A 19525-nucleotide genomic window follows, 5' to 3' on the forward strand; every position below is an offset into this window, starting at 1 on the left:
TGATTCCCCCTCAGGACACCCTTTCCAGCAGGAACACCAGGCCTGGCTGTCCTGGGGACACCCCAGTGCAACCTGGCTGAGGCAGAGCAGCCCAGAGCGCCCAAGGCAGGGAGGTTGGTCCTTGGGATGAGCCTGGGGAAGCAAAGCAGCAGCCTGGCACAGCTGGAAGAGGCACAGCTGGCTGTCAGTGCTGGCTTCATTAAACCAGAGCTCTGGCTTTGCAAAGCCACCCCTGTGAGTACAGTTACAGGCGGGCTCAGCTCCTCCAGGTGCTGCCACCACATGTTCCCACTGATTCCTGACATTTTCCAGGAGAATCCATGGCCTTTCCCACACAGCTAACTCTTGGAACTGACCAATCAACCCCCCTGCTCCCTCCCACCATTCCAGCTCTGAGGTAACTCTCCTGCTCAAACCTTGCCCTTGCTCATTCCAAAGCCAATCTGCTCCACACCTCCAACTTTCTCTGCTCTCTTTTCCAAAGGATTAGAATTCAAAAGTTGCAGTCCCCTAGATTTGGTGTGACAGCAGGAACAAGCAAGAGGACAGAAAATGTTACTAAAAGCAAGTTCATTAATCATTAATAACCTACTTGGGAGATGCTTTTCCAAGGCAAAATCCATCCTGGGAATGGGAATGGAAGCTGGACTTCCTGGCACAGACCATGGATGAGCCACTATGAACCTCACTGGTTTCATTCTGGTTTTCAGGACATTGTTTTTAAAAGAGCATGAAAATAAACCTTTATTTCAGTTAACACCCACCGATATTAAAGATAAATGTTCACAGTTTTAGTTCTTGACACAAATGGACTGAAAGAGGTGAATTTACATCTGGCAGAACAGCAGAAGGACCAATTTTAAGTTACAAGCTGTGTTGAAAATCACTCTAGGTGCCATTTGGGAATGCTCTAGAGGAGGAAAAGGGAAAATCCAGCCAGCAAAATCACCTGGGTGGCAACTGGAACAGCAGTTTGGATCAAGGAAGAGCTGAGCTCCAGGGAAAGCTCTGCTCCACCAGTTTGGGGGTTACCCAGGCTGTCCCCAAGGCTGGAAGTGCAGCACATCCCACCAGGCAATGGGAGAGGGAAAAGGAACAGCTCAGCTCCTACAGGAACCACACACCCAGAGCAGAGTCAGGAGAGGAGAACCAAGGGATTTTCCTTGGAAAAATGGAAAATCTGCCTCCTCCTCCTCCTCCTCCTCCTGCCTGGGGCTGCAGCTGCAGCTGAGGGAACTGATCCCTGCTACTCACAGTGGGTCCCAACAGGAGCTCTCGTGGAAAACAGCTCAGGGAAAGCAAAGGCAGCTGCTCACACCCCAGCTGAGCAGGCTGCTATTCCATATTCCAAGGGCTCCAACACTGCCTGCCTGTCCTGCACAGTTTTTACAAAAATAGGGGGTTACCTTCAGTTTTCTACCTACCTACGAAACTACCAATATGCTCTAAGCTGGCCAAAGAGGAAAACATGAAACAAAATGAGAGATTTGTTCCTATTCTCCTAACAAATGCTGATAAAACCCCTACAAAATCCTCTATTAGCCATTCACTCAACTCTTTTTGTGTATTGAAGGGATACATAGGGAAGAAATCGAACCTGTGGTGGATTTTGAGGGAGGAGAAGGAATTTCTTACAATCATTCTCTGGAAAAACCTTCCTTGGTGATGTCCCAAGCAGGTCCTGAGCACTGCACTGAGCCAGAGCTGCACTGGGATGGAGAGGGGAAGTGTTGAGGTTTTGGGGTGGATTTCTGGTGTCCCATGCACAGATTGCCACTGTCCCAGTGCGAAGCCATGAGCCACAAGTCCCTGCTGAGCCAGCCCAGCTCCTTCCTGGGAACACCTGGAGCAGAGCTGGGAATGCCTCAGGTACTGCTGCACCTGGGTGCCAATCCCACAGCCCAGCTGGGACCCACCTGGGCTTCCAGAGCCACCTGGGCTGCCACCTTCCCCCACTCCCAGCTCCAACAATTCCCCCACACTCACGGAACCCCAGCTCCAAGGACAGAAAATTCCCCTGAACTCCTGGAATCCCAGCTCCAGCTCCAACAGTTCCCCCACACTCATGGAATCCCAGCTCCAAGGACAGAAAATGCCCCTGAACTCCTGGAATCCCAGCTCCAAGGACAGGAATCCCCTCTGTTTCAGGGTATCCCAGCTCCAAGGACAGGAATTCCCTGTATTTCAGGGTATCCCAGCTCCAAGGACAGGAAATCCCCTCTATTTCAGGGTATCCCAGCTCCAACAAAAGGAATTCCCCCAAGCTCAGGGTATCCTCTCAAACAAAAAGCAAAGGTAATTAAAAAACTCTTTTTTTTTTTTTTTTTTTTGCCAAAAAAGCATCTTGTTCTGTTGAAGGGAAGGAAGAGGAAATAAAGGTCCAGAGGGGGAGTGCAAGGTGGGATACAGGAATTTTAAAAACCTGGTTTTCAGACCAGTTACCCATTGCTGGATCCATACACAGGTATTGAATCATAAACCAATGTGCTTTGAATCTTGATTTCAAGTATCTGCTTTCAATTTTCTAGAAAGATTTTGTGTAAACAAAACTACCCAACAGAGATGAAAAAATGTCTGGTTTTCCATGTTGGAAGTGAAGCATTAAAAGCTAAGTACTCCAGGAGTTCATTCCATACAGCACTAACAGTCTGCCAAATTAATGTTCCACAAATTCCATGGGCTGAGAAAAATCTGCCAAAGAGGAATTAAGGAAACTGAAGTAGTGTGCAAGAATTAAAACCTAGTTTGGAGTTTGGGGTGGGGGGAAGGGGGAAAGTCTAAAATGCTGACTTTAAATTAAAAAAAAAATGAACACAAATGAAGGGAAAGCTTTTAACTGGTACACACTGTTCACACCTATATTTCAAGTTTGGAAACGCATATTTTCAAGCAGCAATACAAAAAAGTATCCATGAAGAATGCATAATCTCTGAAAAAATTATGAAAACATCCCTGCTACCATTACATTTCTAAATACAAAACTTGACTACCATATTGTTGCTTCTGTGTAGCGAGAGAAGTTCATTTTCAAAACAGATAAAATTCAGTCTTTAGGTGTGAATGGTATGAATGACAGTCTCTTTTTTTTTTTTTTTTTTTGTTTTGTTTTGTTTTTTTCAATTTCTTAGTTGTTTTAGGATCCTTAAGCATGCAAGCCTCGGAGAGGAAGGCCCGACCAGGGCAGGGTTGGCTTTATGACATCCAGTTTAGGACAGAGCTGGGAAAGCCTCTGGGTCATCTACGTCAGGAGCAGAAGCACTTGACTGAAAGAGAAACATCACAGAGTTACTGCCTGGAGGCACAGGGGGCAGCACCTCGGGGCTGGAGAAATCACTACAAAAACAACCCTTTTTTCATTTATTCCAAGCATTCCAAAGCCTTCTATACTGTTTTTTAATCCAAGCTATCCGGAGAGGAATTGTAGGCAAATTGCTGTTTGCACATCATTATTGCAGAATTTTCTCTTTTTAACAGATCTCAGAATGGTCTGGGTTGGAAGGGACCTTAAAGACCATGGAATTCCAACCTCCTGCCATGGGCTGATCCTTCCCTGTGGACCAATCCTCACTGAGGGACACAACTGAAATGATAAGGCCGTTTCTGGAGCACAAATTAAGTTTTTCATGTTTACTTTTTCCCCCACTCAGAAACTAGGTGTTGATTAAAGTAATTTTTGTACCAAATTTTTAGCCCTAAAAATTCATGCATTAGTTTTCTGAAAGGCTCTGCACCACATCTCAAAACCAGAGCAGAAATGAGGAATTTCATACTCTTGGTCTTTGGAGAAGAATGGAAGATAGTGGAACTTCCTGTCATGGTATTAATTTATCAGGAAATATATTTAAAATGAGGGTTGCATCAACACCTGTAACTGCAGAGTCTCTGTCTTGCCTAAGACTCCACAGGCTACAAACCAGAATTAAAAAGTAACAGCAGGGCTTAAGCCACAGGCTCAGCATCTCCAGTTGCTCAGCACACAAGAGCAGGAAGAGCCAGAAAAAGGAGGGGAGTTTTGGTCCCTGATCCCAGGGAATGCTCATGCAGAGCTCACCCACCTGGTTGGGCGTGTGGATCACATCAAACTCCTTGACCAACTGTAAGGAAACAAAAGCAACACAAAGTCAGGTGCAGGAAAGCTTGGAATTACTTTGTGGCAGCATTCTTGAAGAGTATTGGTGAACAACTCAAACCAAACCACCACTGTTTAATTTCAATTCCTTAAATATTCTGATACTGTTGTCAGGAGAGAGCTTCCCAACGAATAAACTAAAATTTGTGAAGTCTTGTGTCTGCCAGAAGGGACAAAAACAAGGAATCTGTGTGAAGAAAACCACAGCACAGAAACTGAGCTCATTTTCCAACCAGTGACAATTTGACTGATGCCTTTAAGGCAAGTAAGTAATTCATAACAAATCAAATCTTCACTGTAGCTACACTGCAGTGCTTCAACTTCACACATTGTCTCCCAAACCCCAATCAGTATTTTTTCAGGGTATTTATTCCCCTGGTGCCTTAGCACCAAAGAAGGGAAAAACATCACTGGAGGTTAGAGAAAAACCAGTAAGAGCCCTGTTTCCAGCTGGAAAATCTGAATTCCTCAGGTCCAGGCTGTGACATGCAGCTGTACAACCAGTCCTTCACCCCCAGCAGGTCACAGTGCACACGGGGTGTCCTGGCTGTGGCTGAAAATAACCTGCACTTGTGCTTCTGCTCTGGCAGCACCTCAGGCAGCTCAGGGTACATTCAGACCTGTCCACACTGGAAACTCATTCTTCAGGTTTAGACACAAAGATGGGCACCCTTGAAAAATCCACCCTCCCTTTTTTGTGTTTGGTGACAGCACTGCTCAAACCTTTTGTCCTAAGAGCCTGGTTTAAAGGCAGCTTTGCACAGAAGGGTTTTTCACTTGAGTTTAAAACACTCTGTTTGCTGGCAGAGAAAAGGAGGATGGCAGAGGGATGGGAAAAGGAGGATGGCAGCGGGATGGGAAAAGGAGGATGGCAGCGGGACAGGAAGGGGAAGGAGCCAGAGGGATGGGAAGAGGAAGGGGAGGGAGCCAGGGGGACGGGAAGAGGAAGGAGCCAGAGGGACGGGAAGGGGAAGGAGCAGGGGGGGGACGGGAAGGGGAAGGAGCAGGGGGGGGACGGGAAGGGGAAGGAGCCAGGGAGGGGACGGGAAGGGGAAGGAGCCAGCGGGAGGACGGGAAGGGGAAGGAGCCGGAGGGGACGGGAAGGGGAAGGAGCCAGCGGGAGGACGGGAAGGGGAAGGGGAAGGAGCCAGAGGGACGGGAAGGGGAAGGAGCCGGGGGGACGGGAAGGGGAAGGAGCCGGGGGGAGGACGGGAAGGGGAAGGAGCCGGCGGGACAATGGGAAGGGGAAGGAGCCGGCGGGACAATGGGAAGGGGAAGGAGCCAGGGGGACGGGAAGGGGAAGGAGCCAGGGGGACGGGAAGGGGAAGGAGCCAGGGGGACGATGGGGAGGGGAAGGAGCCGGCGGGACGGGCAGTGAGGGCAGTGTCCCTGTCCCTGTGCCGGGGTGGGTGGTGCTCACCTTGTCGGTCCTGCCCCCACGGCTGGCCCTGCCCCCGCGGCCCCGGCCGCCCCTGCCCCCTCTGCCGCCGCGCCCGGGGCGGCCCAGGTCTCCGAAGTTGATCTCCAGCTGGGATGTGATGTCGTTGGCCGGCTTGCGGAAGTGGTGATCCATGACCGAGTCCTCAGCGTGAGCCTGCAACGGCACATCTCCATCAGCCAGGGAACAGCAGCAAATCCCCTCCCGGGCACTGCAGCTGGGCTCTGCCCAGCACAGCCCCTGCCCAGCACAGCCCCTGCCCAGCACAGCCCTGTCACACACTCCTGGGTTTCCTCTGGGAAACTTGGAATTTCTCAGCGTCCAAAGTATTTTGGCTTTCCGAGATAATTCATGAGTTCACACCATCACTGAGGCTGGAAAAGTCCTCCAGGATTGGGTTCAACCTGTGGCCAATCCCCACCCTGTCTCCAGCCCACATCCAGTCCTCCCCTGGATGCTCCCAGGGATGGGCACTCCAAATCTCCCTGCACAGCTCCTTCCAATGCCTGACCTCCCTTTCCTGACCTTTCCTTTTCCATGGAGAAACCCTTTCCAAAATTCCACCAGAGCAACATGTCCTTAATCCCGGACCAGACTGACTATTACCAAGGCAGCAGAGAATCTCATGTTGTAGCAACTCCCATTTTGTGTCCTGGTTCCACCAATTCCTTCCACTCTTTTTCCACTCTTGGTCACCCATCCTGATTTTTCTCCCCGAGGATTTACACTTTTTTTATTTTAGCCCTTGATAAATATTCAAGGCCAGGGATCTGCTGAGACTCCCTCACTGCTCTGCATTCACTGTAACAGCAAATGAGGCACAGAAAGCTCCAACACGAGGAGCTGAAGGAGCTAAAACACAACCAGTCTCACCAGTGACACTGGAAAATGTGGATCTCAGCACCTTGGCCAGGATATTCCCTCACTCGCTTGGTCCCAGTGCATTTGGTGGAAAGCTGAGCCTGGAGGAGCAAGAGATGCTCCCAGGAGTTACCAACAGCAGCAACCTTGGAAAATTCCAGTTACACACTGAACCCCAGCAGGTGCTTCTAAAGCAGTTATTTCTCCTATTTTACACAAATAAAATTTCCACGTGCAAGGCAGTTTTTGGCAGCCAGGATGATACAAAGAATGTAAAAACCTGCCTGTCACAGCTCAGCCATGGTGTTTTGGAAACATGACAACATCCAACACGTTCCTTCCCTCCAAGCCCCCAACTGCTGGCTCAGCACCCATCAATTTCCTGCTTTTCCTACACAAATGCCACGTGCAGGCTCAAGCCTCCCAACTCCAATTGACTTTTCTGCTGCAGTTACACAACATTCGGACTCTCAAAGGCAACACATTGTGCAATTAAGCCCTGTGATCTTTAATTACCATTTGTGAGGCCTTCACAAGGCTGCCAGGGGATGGAGAGGTCTGGAGCCAAAGCTGCTGCCAGGGATTCCATGGGTCCTTCCCAATATCCCATCTATCCCTGCCATTCCCCCTTGTCCTCTCCCTGAATCCCCAATTTGATTCAAAACATCCCTTCCTTGCTGCTTTATTTCCAACACATTCCACTGGGATGTATTCCACAGAACAGCCGGTCCCTACTTCACTCCTGATTTCATTTTTTCCTTCCTCTGGAAATTGCTTTGCCTAACGTAGGAAGTTTGTCCCAACAAAGGAAAGTATTCCACACCTCAGCCTGACATGGCACCACTCAAACCTAACACCAGCACTCTGCAGAGCACTACAGCACCTTAGAGATGCTCCAAATTCCTTTCTTACTATTTAATTTTTTATCACTGCAGGGTACTGAGATTCTATTTCCAACTACTGGTAGCCATGTGGTAACTCCCTTTCCTGGGATTACAAGGAGTGGTGGGATCAGTGGATTTGTGCAATATTTCTGTGTATTTCCATCCCCATGCTGTTTTTATTTAAGAACAAATCACTACAGTTTACCAAAAACCATCTTGATTCTGGTATAACCACTAAACCAACAAATTCCCTACGTAACCTGATGGTTCCTCTATCCAAAGTAATTAAAGGTCATTTAAAACTCCAACAAAAGACTTGGCACATTGTCCTCAGCCTCCTCCATCACTGGGGTCATAAGTCAGACACACTGAACAAGTTGCTTATCCTGAAAAATCCTGGGAAACATTAAATTTCCATGTATTGGTGACTCAACAGTGCTCTGATTTAATAACTGATCACTTCTTGAAGGCAGTGCTACCCTTAAGGGTCTTGCAGAAGGCTGTCAAAAATTAAGAACAAACTACCAAGAGAGCCAAAGCAGACAGTGAGAGATGGAAAAACAGCAGCAACAAAAAAATAAAAACTCATGATAGAAACTCTTATGATAAGGTTTGAAACCAGCAGGATGAGGAGCAAGGGGACTAAAACCATGCTGGGCACTGGATGGTGCCCAGTGAGACAAGAGGCAGGGACAGAAAAGCTCCATGTTCAGAAAAATTCTTTCTTTTGGTGAGTTTTTAATGTCCAAACGTTCCCTGCTGAATGCTCACAGCAGGTATCACCAGTGACAGAGAAAGGATCAGTACCTCATTTGAATCCAGCAGACTCCCCTGCATTTCTGTCATCGCCTTTGTCTGGTGACAGTTGTGTGTCCACGCCAAAGTGACAAAAGGAACAAAGGGAGAAAACAAAAGGGAGAAATGAGACTCAACTACATACAGGAACAACAGGTAATCAGGTCACAGGAGCTGCTGGTACAGATGGCACTGAGCACACGCAGCAGCACAGGGAGGAGGGAGCAGCTGTGCACGCAGCCAGAGACAGCACAGGATGGATGTGCCAGGGGTGGAGACAAGAGAAAGCTCAGGTGGACACCAAAAACAGCTCAGATGGACACCAAAAACCAGCTCAGATGGATGGACAGCAGAAAACAGCTCAGATGGATGGACAGCAGAAAACAGCTCAGATGGACACCAAAAACCAGCTCAGATGGACACCAAAAACCAGCTCAGATGGACACCAAAAACCAGCTCAGATGGATGGACACCAGAAAACAGCTCAGATGGACACCAAAAACCAGCTCAGATGGATGGACACCAAAAACCAGCTCAGATGGACACCAGACACCAGCTCAGGTGGACACCAGAAACCAGCTCAGGTGGACACCTAACAAAAAGCTCAGGTGGATGGACACCAATAAAAAGGCTCAGGTGGATGGACACCAATAAAAAGCTCAGGTGGATGGACACCTAACAAAAAGCTCAGGTGGATGGACACCTAACAAAAAGCTCAGGTGGATGGACACCAATAAAAAGGCTCAGGTGGATGGACACCCAACAAAAAGGCTCAGGTGCATGGACAGCAGAAGTTGCCCAGGAGCTGCTGGCAGCCCTGGCAGGGAGCACACATGCAGGCTGCTCTCCAGCATGGCCACACGTCAGGCACAGAGCTGGAAGAGCTGGGATGTTTGAATCACTGCTCATGGAGATCCTCCTGCAGAGCCTTCGCTCAAGAGTCATTCCTCCCAACTTTGAGGAGATGAATCATTCCTTTCCAAAAGCCATTTCCTAATCTCCCAGTGCAACCTCCTCTAAGGAAGGACTGGATTAGTGAGGAGGTTTGAAGAGGCACAGCAGGGACAGTGTTCTACTGGGTATCAGTTTTTCCAGGAGTCCTGGATTCCATTTTTGGGATGAATTTTAGGATGTGTCCACACTCTAACTCATTCCTGGTTTTGGTAGGAACTGAGGACTCAAGGCACTGAAGCAGCTGCAGAGAAAATCAGGAACTCTGCTCTATGGCATAACCCTGTGTTCTGGAAGAGGCTCCTTGGAGCAGGGCTGCTGAGGGCCCTGGATGTCAGATTAAAGCAGCAAGAACCCAGGACAGAACTGAGAGTCCATTCTACCAGTACCTGCAGAGGGAAGGGGAACACAGCACAGAGCTCAGGCAGGGCTGAGCATTTCAGCCCCTCAGGCAGGAGGACAAGCAGGAGCAAAGGAGGACAGCTCCTTCCCGAGACTGAGCAGCAGCAGATCCTCACTGTCCCTTTTCCAGGCTCCTGGGTCATCTCCAAGGAGTTCCCAAGCTACAGGAATGCAGGTGCTCACCACAACACCTCAGATTTCTGAGAGATCTATTGGGGCACACAGGGTTTTTCAGCCATAGGAGTATAGACTTGGGGCTAAAACCAAAATTTACCTATAAGTCAAATTGCTTCCATGCATCATCTCCTTCTTACGAATAAGAATCAGAGAAACCTTAATTTCTTGACTCCTAAGTACACCCAAGAAGACAAAGAGAGGAAACAGCAGGTGATTGGTGGTTTTTTTAAATATGTTGCCTTCTAAAGCTGCTCACAAAGGAGCTGCAGTGGAAGCTTTCCTAAGGCCTGCATTATAGAGCTATTCTCCTCTAATCCTGAGAGCAAATCCCCACACTGCTTCCCATGGGAGCAGGGAACAATGAAGAAGGGAGATGGGGAGACACATCTGCTGGGTGGACAATAAAGCAGGCTGAAGGCAGCTCAATTTGAAGGCAGATTTGTTAAAACCTCACTTTGGTGCTTACAGCAGCAAGAGGCTGTTACCTTCTTATGTGATGGTGCTAAAAATACCCAACTTGTTTATTTGAGAAGTTCACCTCTTAAATAGAACAATCTACTAATTATGTCAGGTCTTCACGGCAGTAATTTGATTATTCACAGTTTTTGGTCAGATTTTTTGTTATTGTTCTTGCTTGGTTGTTGTTTTTGGTTTTTTTGGTTTTTTGAGTTATCTGGCTCAGTTTTCAAATGGAAAATACAGTCTGGATTTTTCTAGCCTCTAAATTTCTCAGAAGTAGCATCACCTTTACTACCATATAGGCTCATATATTAAAAGAAGTGCTCTCAGATGAGTAAATGTCAAATAAATCTGATTCAGAGAGACTGAGGGAATTTGAAGAACTACAGGTTTAGTAAATCTTGGTAAAGTACATAAATACTTCTGCTTAATACATTCCTTCAGCACACAGCAACATTAAATGCAACTCAAATTCCCTTTTCTACCCAAGCCAGAGAAAGCAGCATTTAAAGAACACTTCAGTGAACAGCTCAGAGGAGACACAGCCATGCAAGCACTCCAAGAACTGAACTGCCCCACACAGCAAGGGAACAGCCTGGTCTGTCACCAGGCCCCCCTCACTGGGAGCTCGACCAGAGCAGAAATGGAACTTGCACTGCAATTCTGAGCAGTGCCCCCCACCCTTTATTACATCCCAGCTCCCAGGATAAAGACTGGCAAGGTGTGAAAAAGCAGGAATACATTTTAGGAGAGCAAACAGAGTATTACACACTATCCAGTCACTTCAAAGGACTCAGCACCACCAGTATACAAAGTTGCTGCCACCAATCTCTTAAGTGAGCTACTTAACATATTACAGAGCGCTAAAAACAAAGATTAGAACCGAAGATTAGCACAGCCCTGCATTACAAAACAAGAGCTCTCAGCGCTTCCCTCCCTGGTGCATCTCCCCTTGCCACTCTTGGAACACAATAATGAACATTATGCAATGCCTGAAATGAGAAACTACAAATTTAAAACAATTCTACAGCAGCCAGGCTGAGTGTCACTGGAGCACAAAAATCATTCCCAAGAGCTTGTCTGTGTCACAGCACCAAGTGAGGAGACACCCACACCACAGATTTCAGATGCACTGTTGGGTTCAAGGTCTCTGAGGCAGGACCAGGCTTCCTTCAAGCTGACATCACTTAGCAGGCTCCATGAACCTGTGTACTGCAGAGCAGATGCTAAATAACACAAGCTGCCTTTTTTAGAAAGCAGACTTGACAACATTCCCCTAAAACTCTCACCACCAAGAGGCAATTTTTACAAAGCTAAGGGCACAGCTCAGCTCCTGAGCCCAACCACAGTCAGAATGGCCACTTGTGCTACTGCAGCAGCTCAATGCTGCTAAAAGAATGTTGCTCAAATGAACAAGAATGAAGTTCAAATTTTAAAAAAAATGCTGTTCCCGCTTTCTAAACTTCCAACAACAGGTAAGCATCTCCCAGAAGGGAGCTTCCACTCTAAAAAATGCTCATCAACAACAAAGCCTTACAGGGTGGACACTCCAAGCATGGAAAGGGCACTTTACCTCCTCACTCTTTGACTTGTGGAGCACAAATCCCTTTTTCCACTGCCCATCAGCTCCCTCGTTTGGTTTGCGGATGTTGAACTCGACTTTTGCACGATCCTTGCTTTGAATGGCTTTCCACTCATCCAGGGTCATCTCCTTGGGGCCTTCTTCCTTAACTTCTTCAACCTCGTTCTCCCTGTGGTAAATTCACACAGATCATGGTCACAACTGAGGATTTACACTCTGCATACAATTCCAAAATCATCTGCTGGCTGGTACCAGGTTCTAAATAGAACTTTGCCAAGGATTTAGCAGTTAAGGGGTGAAAATATGAACACCACTTCCACCACAGGAAAATTCATCTCCTTTACAGGGAGTGCCCAAAAAAATTACACCCAGCCACCTCTGAGCACAGCAAAATGTTTAAATTAAAACTGACCCATGCCATCAAATCTCCACATTACTGCCAATTTTATTTCCAACTCTGAAAATCCAACTTCTGGCATGACTTGTTTGGAGCTCCTTCCCCTCTTTTTTAAATACATCTCTCATAAACATTCAAGGCAAGGCAGTGAGAACTCGTTCTTCCCACAGTTTTCAAGCTTTTAGTATTTTAAAAACCAGAATTTAAGCAGCTTTGGATAATTTGCTTCCTTTGTTGAATAAAGACAAATATTCAAACAAGTTTTACTTCCAGCTAATTTGAAAAAGTAACTGCACACACGTTATTTGTGAGATACAACACATCTCCCTTGTGCCAAAGGCTATTTTTAAGTAAAACACACAACCACTGTGCTCAATAACAGATCATATTCCAGCTACTGGAAGCCTCTGGTCATTGTTCATGTGTTTATGCAACTGAATTTCTGATTTATAGGAAACCAATGCTGTGTATGTGCAGCAAAAAGATCATGAAAGCCTCAGTTTCAAAGGTTTTCATTTGGCAGCCATTAATTCCGAACAACAATGCAGAGGTTTTATGTCAAAATAACTGCATTTCAACTTTTTCTCACTGTGTAGGAGAGGATGATTTTTGACATGGGATGTAATCAGAACTTGTTTTGTTCAAACCAAAGTTTGTTTTACTGCAGTAAAACATCCTACAGTTCTGCTGAAACACTGAGAGCAAAGATCCACATAAAATCAGACAATTAATAAATTACCCATGTGGAGATGCTTTTTTATATAGAGGAAATTTTCAGTAAGGCAAGCAAGCCATGGCAAACACCTTAGGAATCATTAGGAACAAGTACTTCAAAGTTCTGTTTGCCATTTTTGGAGTCCTCTACAAAGCCCACTCCTCATTAAAATACAACACGAGGCTACCATAACAATTTGCATTGTATTTTTACATCAACTCAGTAGCAGTAAGGCTCCTTCTGCCTCTCTAGTTACTCTTGCATTCATCCAGTCCCTGGTTCCTTCTGTAACAGTGTCCAAGTGAGATGAGAAGAGACCCAGGTAACTTTGAAAACTGCCCAGAGAATGAAAGATACAACCTTTCTCCTACAGCTCAGTCACACAGTCTCCAAGGCTGTTCTACAAAATTAAGTTTATAAAGTTGCCTTCCACTGGCATTTCTGTCCCATTTGCTTGGTGCTGCTCCCTAGTCTGAGCACAGACACTTTTGGGCCTGGAATGTGGAGCTGCAATCTCAAGACCCAAAGTGTATTAGAAATTATTATTAATAAATAAATAAACCTGAAAGAGCTTGCAGGACACCAAGGAATGGTTTAAAGACAACAACTTCCAGACACCAGGTTTTTAAGGAGACTCATTCAGCAGCACTGTGGATGATCTGCTGATAATCTGAGTTTGGCCAAAGAGATGTGGGAATAAACAGCAGAGGTTAAAGGGGATGGAACAGCACCTCTGAGGTAAGGCAGGAGCACGGAGAGGAGTGGTACTCACTTGTTTTCAGAATCAGCAGGCGGATGCTCCTCTCCCTCCGGCGTTTCCTCAGTTACAGCTGACTGATCCAATTCACTGCAATTACATAACGGGGGGAGTTGGGCCTTTTTACAACTTCATCCCTCTTTAAAGCTATCTAAGATTAACAATCAAGATCTACTGTGGATTTACTGTATTTCAGTAAGGATTCGTGCTCTCTGTGCCTTTTACACTCTATGCTTTTCACTTAACTAATGGTTTTCCCCAGTGCTTCCTACTACCCCTCCTGAAAGGCTCCCACTGTCCCTTCCAACACAAAATGGATTTGGGCATTAAAAATAGATCTCAATGGGACAGCTGAAATTTTGTAATACAAAAAAATTTTGTATTTGTAATACAAAATGCATGCTTATTCTGATCAAAATTTACTAGAAGTAGAACAGTTTCATTTTAACCAAGAATTGTTATCAAACCAGCACAAGAGCTCCCAAACTTCCCCAAAACTCTGGTTGAACAGTGAAGCTATTCTTGTGGTACAAGAAATCGCTGGGGTTTTAAACTCTGCAGAAGAGTGGCAAAAACCATGGAGATCAAAGGCAGAAATGCAGCTAAATCTGGGTGTTCTGCAAGCCATAATTAGGGCTGATTAACATAGTGCTAATGGTTTTCTGAGCAGTGACAGGATACTAACGTTAGCTCGTCTTTGACGGTTCCCCAGTTGTGTGATCCGCTGCCACCGCGCTTGTCCTCGTGCTTTAGGCCGCTGAAATGTGAATGTGAAACAGAACTAACAAAACTGAGTTAACATTATAGTGTCCAGACACAGAAATTCAAAAGATCAATTTTAAACGGGGGGCAGAGAGGTAAAGGAGAGCCACGAGGGACAGGAGAGGGCAAAGACTCACGATCTATCGCTGCCACTGTGTCTGTCGAATTCCCGCTTGCCACGCGAGTCAAAGCCATCGCCTCGGCCCATCCCGCGCCCGCGGCCGCGGCCCCGGCCCAGGCCTCCACGTCCACGCATGGGTCGGTCCAGGATGGGTCTGCCATGGAACATACAAAGCATCTCACACTCTTATCCCTCTTTGAGGATTTTATTGACTTGGTTTTGCTTTGATTCTTACTGTTTGGAAGCTGCGTCAAGTGATCGGCCTCCAAAAATGTACAGCGTGCTTCATGGTTCTTTTCATCCCTGAGAATTTATTTACTTGTTTCTCCTTTGATAATTAGTTTGTAGCTGGGTTCAGGCTCTAATTCCAGAAAAGTCACTCCCCCATCCCTGGAAGTGTTCCAGGCCAGGCTGGAAGGGCTTGGAGTAACCTGGGATAGTGGAAGGTGTCCCTGCCCATGGTATGGGCGGGAACCAGATCACCCTTAAGGTCCCTTCCAACCCAAACCATTCTGTGGTTCCATGATTTTAGAATCTGGAAACAAATACTCAGGACTGTTGTTTGTTAGTGTCTTCTGGCATTAATTCCAAAATTTAATCTTTGTCTTCTGTTACATAATTAACTGATGTTAAAACTTCAACTAAACTCACTTTTATCCAACTTACTTTTAAAAGGATTTTAACTTTGGCAACTGAAACATTAATATCTGAACATTACCCAAATTCTGGCTGCCTCACAATACTCAGGACAGTTTAAATTTCATGTAGATCTAAGACAGCTTCACCACTTCCAGGTCTGAAGCCATTGCAGCCAGGCTGCAAACACCTACATGGACAAACTTTTGCTGGCTTTAAGTCAGCTGTGCAAATTAAAGCCACAGCTGTAACAGCAAACAAATCTCATCCTGCAGGAAACAGCTATGTTTGGGTTCCCTTCCTGAGCTACCTGCCATGGATGTAGAGAAATATGGTGAATACCTTGATTTAAACCATAATTCAGTTACAGCTATGACCCTGTTCATGCACATCACTCCCAGACTATAACTGAAGTTTGCAAACAAAAGCAGGGAAAGGTGAAGTGTTCTTGCTTGCATGACAGGAATTCAATCTTGATTCAATCAGCATTTTTAGCTGAGCAGCAGAAGGCAGGCCAGCCCTGCCTGTCAAAGCTAGGAAAGCTGTTTCTGAGCAAGCCCAAACTCTTACTTATCCACGGAGAACTCTCCTCCCTCGCCCTTCTCCTCGGCGGGTTTCTCGAAGCGGCGCTCGCGGGGAGGTCGTCGCTCGGGTCTCCTGTCGATGGGTTTGCCTTCGCCCTGCTGCTGCTGCTGCTGCTGCTGGTCAGGCCTCCTGCCAATCCTCCTTATCCCTGCAACATCGGGCCAGACACATCAACGGAATGTGCAGTGCTCCGGGGCAGATACCGACCTCCCCCCGGCAAACAAGAGGGAAAAGGTTTTATTGCTGCATAAACTGAGCAGCCCCGCTTCCACCTGACTCTACTCAGTCCCTTTTTTACCCAGGATTTCAGATTGGGTTTGACTGAGAATTTGGGTAATCCCTCATGAAACAACAGGGTCAACTTTCAAACAAAGATCAAGGTAAGCAGGATTTTATTACTATTTTTTTTCACTGAAAGGTGCTTTTCAGGTAAAACAAGCAGGTTTCATTTGAGGAACAGCCAAACAAAGTGAGCATCGCCTCAGTGGCCCTAAGACAGTGAATCCTGTGCTCCCTAGGACAGTCAGTCCTGTTCTGTTCTAACAGCTGCAAACCATGATCTTGGAGGTGTTTTCCAACCTGAAGGATCCTGTGATCCTGTTCTTGGAAACTCTTCTGGGCAGCAGTGCCACCAGCTGTACTGAAGAGGTGGCACCTGCAGGTAGTGGTCAGTGACTAACCCGGGTCCTCGCCCACATGGATCCTCCCAGTCCCACATTCCCTGACAAGGATTCGCCTTCTGGTGCACTCCTCAAAAGAGCTGAAGAATCCACAGTGCCACTGAGCTGCCCAGCCTTCTTCCTCCCTGCCTAGGCCTCCTAAAAGGGTTTTTATTGCAAATAAAAACCTCCCGTGGGCATTCTCTTCTCTACCAAGCCCTCTCAAAGATCTAACACGGTTTTCTTTTCCACTCATGTGAAAGGCCTTGTTTACTCTCTTTAAAAGATGAGGACAAACGCATCTCTTACACCATTTTCTTGCCAAAACACTGCCTCCAAAATTAACAAAACAGCTTTTAAATTCAAAGCTGATTTTTAATTATTTTTTAAAGAACCGAGTTTCTGCCTAGCAAGCAATGTCAAATTTGGGTGGGGCTACAGAAGTTGCAGTTGTAATGATATCCAAGCCAACACACCCAGATGAACAATGTCTCCCTCACCTTCCAAGCTGTGTTTAACATGAAGTTTGCATGGCACACAGAGCTCCCTAAGCATTCCCGACTCCCTGGGGAAACAAGGGGTTAAACTCAGCAGCCTGCACTGGGACAAGGGCTCTCCAGTGGGGACAGGCATTCCCTGAGAGCAGGAGAAGCAGGGAGAGGAGCAGGCATGCTGCAGAACTGGAATGGAACAGCCACGGCTTTTGAATTTCGAATTCAACGCCCTGCACTCAGAAAAAAACCCGGTTCCTGCTGAAGCCTAACCCAAAAAACGAGTTATTTCTCAGCATCACCAAGCTTTGAACTGCTAATTCAGCAGGCAAATCACTTGCAGCCTTATGGAGTAGTGGAATAGCTTAAAATACATTCACACAGGAAACAAACCCTGGCATCGAGCACCTTTATGATGCCAGAACTGCAAAAACAGCCACGCACAAAAATAGACATTTTCAAACTGGAACTTGACTTTGTTTACCACACTGCTACAACAGCGGCCCCGACTTTCTCTGTTTCACTACCACAACAAACCACGAAAATGGTTATTTTTCACACTGCTCTTGAAAACAAGCCGTGAAAATCGGAAGAGGGGCTGCCCAAAGCCCTCCTGTGGTGCCGAAGACTCCGCCGTGTCCCAGGTGTACCTCGTGGGGCAATCCTGCACCTCGCTAAGGCCTCCAGAGGACACTGGCTCGGTGAACTGGGACTCCGGACAAACCACTGAATCCCTCAGAGAGAAAACACTCCTAACGTTAATGAGCACGAGATCCACAAGCAAAGAGTATTTCTAAAATTGTTCCTAAATTTGTCTTCTCACAAGGTGCTTTCGAATAATATTTACAACACCCACTTTCCAAAACAAAACAAGTAACATACTAAAATTATTTCTTTCTTTAACAGCATAAACCAGTGGAGGATCAGAACCACTTTGTAACATAAATGCGGAAGCATTAAGATGCTCTCCCGTAGCACCATGCTCTGCGAAAAGCTTGCTGAAATTGCAGTGAACCTGTTATTTATTCCCTTGCTCGCACGTCATCTGCTGTCACCACACTCTGATGGGTTTTTTTCCAAGGATTCCTTTTTGCCCGAGCTGTGACCCACCTGCCGAGCGCTGAAGTTTGGGCGCGGTGGAGCTGCTGCCCGCACGGGACGCCATGTGCCCACATCCCTCCCTATCCATGTGGGGCCCGGCCTCCTAATGCCCAAAGCATGTTCTTCGGTCTCTTTGTGCTTTAATTTCTTTAATTTCCCAAGTTTTTCATGTAAGATGTCGTGAAAATTTAGAGAAACTAAGAATTCATGCAGGTGATTATTAAAATATAGACATGGCTTTCAACACTGTTCCCCTAGAAAATGACCCAAAGAGATCTTGGAAAGCCCAGGAATTTCCGAATATCCTGTAAAATCCATCGGAGCCCCTGAAACACGAGTCAAGTTCAGGATACAAGGCTGGACGGGGCTTGGAGCAACCTGGCCTAATGGAAGGTGTCCCTGCCCATGGCATGGGGTGAACGAGAAGGGCTTTCCAACCCGAACCCCTCCAGGATTCCATATGCTGGTTTAAATGGGATATCGAAAGAAATTTTTCCCTGGGAGGGTGGGGAGGCCCTGGTACAGAGTGCCCAGAGCAGCTGTGGCTGCCCCTGGATCCCCGGCAGTGCCCAAGGCCAGGCTGGACGCGGCTTGGAGCAGCCTGGGCCAGTGGAAGGTGCCCGGTGGCAGGGATAGAACGGGATGGCCTCTCACATCCCTTCCAACCCGAGACACTCCACGGTTCCCCTCAGTGCTGGCCTTTCCCATTCCGCGTTGCCCCTCTCCCTCCCGCGGGCACCAAAGCCGCTCCGGCCGCCCCGCACGCCCGACTCCATTTTGCGCGGGCCGAGCCGCGGGACACGTGGGGCCGGCCGAGCCGGGCGCCGCCGCCGCCGGCCCCGCGGGCGCCCCGGGCGGGCTCCCCGGGCGGGTTCCGCCATGCGCGGCCCCACGTGCGGCTCGGCCCTGCCCGGGCCCCCTCCGTGCCGCCCGGCTGACCCTCCCCGCCGACCCCCCGGCCCGCTCACCCTCCTTCCGCAGCGGCGCTCCAGGCTGGCCCCCGCCATCCTCCCGGCGGTCCCCGCCGGCGAAGGGCGGCAGCGGGTTCTTGCGCTCCTTCTGCGACTCCCTGCGCAGCTGCTTGGCCGCGCTGCCCGCGCCGCCGCCCGCCTGGCCTGCTCCGCCGGCCCCGCCCGAGGAGCCGCTCTGGGCGCCCGCCGGGCCGCGGGCCCCGCCGCCCGCTTGGCTCCCGCCGCCGCCGCCGCCGCTCTCCTTCCTCCGGCTCTCCGCCGCACGCAACACCTCGAAGGGGTCGGACTCGTCATCGAAGAGCTGATCGAAGCGGTTGGTGACGACGCACCCGAAGCCCTCCTGCAGGTGTCCGGGCATGATGGGCCCCCGTCGGCGGGATCCTGCGCGGATGCTACCGGGCCCCCCGCGCCCTGCTCGCTGCCGCACAAGATGGCGGGCCCTGAGGAGACGCGCTTCTCTTCCGGCGCGGCCACATCCGGGCACCCCCACGGGGCGGGCGCTGCAGCGCCGCCAGCGGCCACACCGCGAACTGCGCGCGCATTGTGTGAAGCGGGCGCGGGGTTTCCCGCCGTGGGCTCTACCATCGCCGACAGCGGGGGGGAATGGGTCGACGGGGGAGGCGGGGGGGGACGCGGGGCGGGGCGGAGCCCC

At 48.3% G+C, this 19525-nt stretch overlaps 1 protein-coding gene across 4 annotated transcripts; it reads right to left on the bottom strand.

The window, feature by feature from the left end:
• Nucleotides 1-2830: 2830 nt before the first annotated feature.
• On the bottom strand, nucleotides 2831-19354 carry SERBP1 (SERPINE1 mRNA binding protein 1). 4 transcript variants are annotated; one of them, XM_054638004.2, is made up of 10 exons: nucleotides 18871-19354; nucleotides 15637-15799; nucleotides 14447-14584; nucleotides 14233-14328; nucleotides 13563-13637; nucleotides 11670-11847; nucleotides 8120-8167; nucleotides 5550-5723; nucleotides 4056-4094; nucleotides 2831-3263 (listed from the first exon to the last, which is right to left on the bottom strand). In XM_054638004.2, the coding sequence occupies exons 1-10, from the start codon at nucleotides 19229-19231 to the stop codon at nucleotides 3207-3209; spliced, it is 1329 nt and encodes a 442-aa protein (XP_054493979.1). In that variant the 5' UTR covers nucleotides 19232-19354; the 3' UTR covers nucleotides 2831-3206. The 4 variants fall into 4 exon arrangements, with proteins under 4 accessions (XP_054493979.1, XP_054493980.1, XP_054493982.1 ...); XM_054638005.2 differs by having other exon boundaries at nucleotides 14233-14304; nucleotides 18871-19353; XM_054638007.2 differs by lacking the exon at nucleotides 8120-8167 and having other exon boundaries at nucleotides 14233-14304; nucleotides 18871-19350.
• Between the last annotated feature and the right edge of the window lie 171 nt (nucleotides 19355-19525).

This window comes from Agelaius phoeniceus, chromosome 8 (genome assembly GCF_051311805.1).
Source record: "Agelaius phoeniceus isolate bAgePho1 chromosome 8, bAgePho1.hap1, whole genome shotgun sequence".
In the NCBI taxonomy this organism is placed as follows: Eukaryota; Metazoa; Chordata; class Aves; order Passeriformes; family Icteridae; genus Agelaius; species Agelaius phoeniceus.

Excerpts from the sequence above, each read along its gene's own strand:
- SERBP1 (XM_054638004.2), bottom strand. The coding sequence starts at position 19,231 with ATGCCCGGACACCTGCAGGAGGGCTTCGGGTGCGTCGTCACCAACCGC. Across the intron at positions 8,168-11,669 it reads ACAAGTCAAAGAGTGAGGAG|ACAAAGGCGATGACAGAAAT; the intron begins GTAAAGTGCCCT and ends AACTGTCACCAG. Across the intron at positions 3,264-4,055 it reads TGATCCACACGCCCAACCAG|TCAAGTGCTTCTGCTCCTGA; the intron begins GTGGGTGAGCTC and ends TTTCTCTTTCAG.